Source organism: Salvelinus namaycush, chromosome 27 (genome assembly GCF_016432855.1).
Source record: "Salvelinus namaycush isolate Seneca chromosome 27, SaNama_1.0, whole genome shotgun sequence".
Classification (NCBI taxonomy): domain Eukaryota; kingdom Metazoa; phylum Chordata; class Actinopteri; order Salmoniformes; family Salmonidae; genus Salvelinus; species Salvelinus namaycush.
In genome coordinates, this window is record NC_052333.1 from 38,983,615 (window position 1) to 38,988,852 (window position 5,238).

The 5,238-nt window shown below is 39.9% G+C and overlaps 1 protein-coding gene across 1 annotated transcript; it reads left to right on the forward strand.

Moving 5' to 3' along the window:
- The first annotated feature begins 1,891 nt into the window (after positions 1–1,891).
- Positions 1,892–2,119, forward strand: LOC120022121 (dolichol-phosphate mannosyltransferase subunit 3-like). Its single transcript, XM_038965963.1, has one exon. It carries the CDS (start codon positions 1,892–1,894, stop codon positions 2,117–2,119), a length of 228 nt encoding a protein of 75 aa, XP_038821891.1.
- The last annotated feature ends 3,119 nt before the right edge of the window (positions 2,120–5,238 follow it).

A 5,238-nucleotide genomic window follows, 5' to 3' on the forward strand; every position in this document is an offset into this window, starting at 1 on the left:
ATGGGAAGAAAATTCCAGACAAAGGTGCAAAAATTTCCAACTTTGTTCGACATTTGAAGCTGCACAAAGAACGGTAAATCATGGCTAATATAGCCGGAAGCTATATAATTTATAACTTTACTAGTGTAGCATGCAGGCTAACGTTACGTTAAATCAATGACCCTCCACACAGTCAGTCAGTGCAGGAACGTGATCATTGCACCCAAGATTGAGCTACAATTGGCTAGGCAGTTGGTAGCCTAAATCCTGCCGGATGTTACTGCTGTTCTTAAAACCATTGACATACGTTAGCCTACTGTAACCACACAGAGTGTGTGTGTGTGTGTTAAGGTTGGGCAATTGGGTACAAGCCTACATCGCCCGATTGCGCTATCGATCCTCGATAGTCAATCACTATTGGGGGGAGGGGGTCTTTCTCATGGCTACCCATGTATTTACATGGAAATATAACGTTTATTTGGAAAGTAATAAATATATAGATATTTTTAAAAGCATTCATGATTTGCGTAAATGTAATATACTAACTATTACTCTTGTTAAAAATATGAAATGGTATTACATTTGGTGAAGAGCACATTAGGACTTGTTTAGAACTCAAAACTCAAAGTTTAGGACTTGAGACTTGACTCGATACTTGACGGTCTTGACTTGAGACTTGACTCGGACTTGCCTGTCTTGACTTGGGACTTGCCTTGGGACTTGAGTGCCAAGACTTGAGACTTACTTGTGACTTGTAAAACAATGACTTGGTCCCACCTCTGGTACTTCCTGTTTGAGTTTCTGCCTATATGAAGAAAGGAGTGTATAGAAGGTGTATAGTCTTGTGCCTTCAGCAAATTACTTTTGTGAGAATGATAAAGACACAGAAGAGCCTTGTCTAGAATAACCATCTGAGCTGCAAAATAGAAAGTAAATATGATTTAGGCTAGGCCTATTCAGCTATCGAAATATGCTATGTTGTTGTGTGTTATTTAATGGACATATAATTGCATAATTTATTTGTATAGCCATGTGGGGCGTTGCACAACCCATCACGCAGAGGCTCTATCCATATCAATAAATGAGACATAACAGAATATTGATTAAGTATTGGCTATAACCTGTCCTGAGTGAAATAGCCAAGGGGTCATAAATGGTCAAGGCTATTTATAGCCTTTTCTTATTGCCAGATCTGTTTTCCCTGTCAGCCACTGCAAGTGCTTCTTCAACTATTTTGTTTAACATTTATTTAGAGGATATATTTAGAGGCCTGTGAGCTAGGGCCTTTCTTTAAAGGGAGCCCTATAATAAAAACAGTTATTAAACACAAATAGAATTCTAAAATTATTCCGCAAGACACCAGTACCCAAAATGATAGCCTAAATTGCAATGCTTACAAGTTGAAGGACTATTTTGTGTTTGGATAGGCCTAAATTAAACATTGAGTGATAGGCTAAAGAACTTTGGAGAATTCAGATAATTTTGAATACACATGGACTTCAATAAACAAATGGATAAGACTGTTCTATTCTATTTTGAATGATTTTATTTAGACAGGAGTAATTATATAGTTTTGACGAAACATCAATTTCCTTTAAGGCAATCCAACATCTTAACAGTGCACTGTGGACCCGCCAACTTTCTTTTCCAATCGCAAGAGGCTGAAACCAGATATCTGTATATAATGACAAGATGCTCATGTCTCTGCCCTAACAATGGGATCTTTGTCCCAAAGGCGGGAAGGCAGGCGACAAGCTTAGGTCTGCATATTATTACCCTAAGAAATGCATTGGGTTTATACTGAACAGAATTTGGCGAGAGTGAGCCTTCTCGCTTCGCCTCTTCGTCTGCTGAAACTACATCATCGGAGAAAGCACCCGAGCCCTGAAGTTTCCCCATCATCCTGGTCTACATGACCAAGCTCGTGGAGTGGGTGTTCGGCATCTCGGTAATAAGTGCCGCATTGGCTCTCGTGACTTTTGACCTTCTAGACATGAGGCTCAAAGAGGCCTACAGGGAGGTGGCCGGGCCCATGCCGTTGTATCTGCTGCTAGTGTTCGGCTGCTACGAGGTAGCCACCTTCAACGGCTGCGAGGAGGCATCCAAAGAACTACAGGCTCAGATAAAGGAGGCCAAGTAGGAACTAAGAAAAAAAGGTTTGAAGATGTGAAAAGTAGAGACTATAGAGACTCTTAGAGAGACTGTTATAGACACCACAAAGACAGATTTGGACACATACACAACGCAAAGTTCTTATCATGGACCATGTTTTTTTTATTTTATTTCCTACAGTTTCCAATGTCCATAGAGTGGAGTGGATAAAGTCTTAAAAATAAAATAGGTTCTTCCTGAGTTACATACATCATTGGATGCTGTAGTCCCTATTCTGTATTCAATATTCACCCTATACTGATGCCTAGTCACACGGAAGACTCATCCATCATCCATATCTGACAGCACTATCCAGTAGCCATTTCGACAGTGCATCTTACAAAAAAACAGTAACACATAGCCCTCAAATCAGGTCTCCCAGCAGATATGTTTTCTGAAAATAAATCAATACTGTTTTAGCAAAGATTCCCATCCCTATTGTGTTTGCAAGTTGGTCACGTACACTACCGTTCAAAAGTTTGGGGTCACTTAGAAATGTCCTTGTTTTTGAAAGAAAAGCACATTTTTTGTCCTTTAAAATAACATCAAATTGATCCGAAATACAGTGTAGACATAGTTAATGTTGTAAATGACTATTGTAGCTGGAAACGGCTGATTTGAAGAAGAGTGAAGAGTGAACAGTGAAGAGATGACTCCGGGATGCTGGCCTTCTAGGCAGAGTTGCAAAGAAAAAGCCATATCTCAGATTGGCCAAAAAAAAGAAAAGATTAAGATGGCCAAAAGAACACAGACACTGGACAGAGGAACTCTGCCTAGAAGGTCAGCATCCCGGAGTCGCCTCTTCACTGTTGACGTTGAGACTGGTGTTTTGCGGGTACTATTTAATAAAGCTGCCAGTTGAGGACTTGTGAGGCGTCTGTTTCTCAAACTAGACACTCTAATGTACTTGTCCTCTTGCTCAGTTGTGCGCCGGGGCCTCCCACTCCTCTTTTTATTCTGGTTAGAGCCAGTTTGCACTGTTCTGTGAAGGGAGTAGTACATAGCGTTGTACAAGATCTTCAGTTTCTTGGCAATTTTTCGCATGGAATAGACTTCATTTCTCAGAACAAGAATAGACTGACGAGTTTCAGAAGAAGGATCTTTGTTTCTGGCCATTTTGAGCCTGTAATCGAATCCACAAATGCTGATGCTCCAGATTCTCAACTAGTCTAAAGAAGGCCAGTTTTATTGCTTATTTAATCAGAACAACAGTTTTCAGCTGTGCTAACATAATTGCAAAGGGTTTTCTAATGATCAATTATTATTTTAAAATGATAAACTTGGATTAGCTAACACAACGTGCCATTGGAACACAGGAGTGATGGTTGCTGATAATGGGCCTCTGTACGCCTATGTAGATATTCCATTAAAAATCTGCCGTTTCCTGCTACAATAGTCATTTACATTAACAATGTCTACGCTGTATTTCTAATCAAGTTGATGTTATTTTAATTGATAAATTGTGCTTTTCTTTCAAAAACAAGGACATTTCTAAGTGACCCCAAAACTTTTGAACGGTAGTGTATGTTCTGATGCCACTGGTTACAAATGAACAGACTGCTGCTTACATATGTTTGGTTTCAACCAATAACATCAAGGGAAACAGAGAAAACGCATGAAATGCTTGTACTATTACATCACTCGTGCTTGTACTATTACGATAACCCTATAAAGGGCACTTGTGCACTGTTAAGGAAATAGACAAGACCCTTTAGGAATGTCTATAACATAAAGCACAGTTCTGTGGCCAAGTGTAGTTCATTTTGAAAAGCCTACTAATGAAACTCAAGGGTCATGCTGGTACAGAACGGGACTAGTTTCTGTCCCAGGAATGTCCAACAATTGCGTACTGTCTAGCTAATTGAGTAGTACGTCTGGAGATTCAGCTGTTGATCGCATCGGCCAGTTTTTGTGTTCAAAAAGGGCACATTCCATTGTAATGTTTCCGACTTGTGTCCTGAGGCAATTGCGATTTAATAAAGACTGGCAGTTTTTTCCCAAAGCGCTCTTTGTGTGTGTGTGTGTGTGTGTGTGTGTGTGTGTGTGTGTGTGTGTGTGTGTGTGTGTGTGTGTGTGTGTATGTGTGTGTGTGTGTGTGTGTGTGTGTGTGTGTGTGTGTGTGTGTGTGTGTGTGTGTGTGTGTGTGTGTGTGTGTGTTTGATGAATATCTCAACATATGGCCTCGGCTTAGGAGCTTCTTAACTTCAACCACATAATGAATGCTCTCTACTGTTCTATGGATAGTCTTAAAAGGTATTTGTTTGGCAACATAAAAATACATATTGTTTCCCTTTTTGAATCGGTTTCAGCTGAAATATATAGGAGAAAATATTTTGCTCAGAACTGATCTGATGTCTCTTTCTCTCGTCAGGCTAAAATGGCTGCCTTTGCTCATTTTCAGTGACCCCTGCTGGGCACAAATAGAGCACAGTCTGGGCAAAGGCATCATTAAAGGGCGTAAAAAAAAAAACTCATATAACGAATGCAAACAAATGCGTTCCATGTGCCTGATTGGCGTGGGATTAAGCTCTGCCTTGCCACCCCCCATGGATCTGTTGCAAGCTGTTGACAGTGAGCGCTGATTGACTCAATGATGAAAAAGAACCTGTGATACCCCACAGAAAAGGCAGAACTCTTTAGTCCAGCAGATTTGCACCTTCCACTAATCACCTGCATGCGTATATCTGACTTCATCTGTTTGTCTTTATCTCCAACTTTGATCGTTAGCCTCTAACACAAATAGTGTTGTAGTTAACATTGGCCTAATACATAAAAATAACCTTGTCAATGTTTTGCATCAGACAAACAGAAATGGGCAAAGTCTAACAGAACTCTAGACTAAAGAACTTTCTTCGATTTCAGTTTTAATCCCAAATCTCCAAAAGTGACATTGCCTTCAACACAGTTTGAGTATGTTTATGTTTTAGCGATAAATCTGCAATCTAATGTAGCCTACAACTAGTAATACACAAAGCTCTCCCATTAGTAATAACCTTTCCATTGGTATAGCTCTTTGTTAAATCTCCTTGCATTTTGTTTACAATGCACGTGAGAGGATTACCATTAGTGTTATTGCTATGCGTTGGGCAAAAGACTACTCACAAGAGG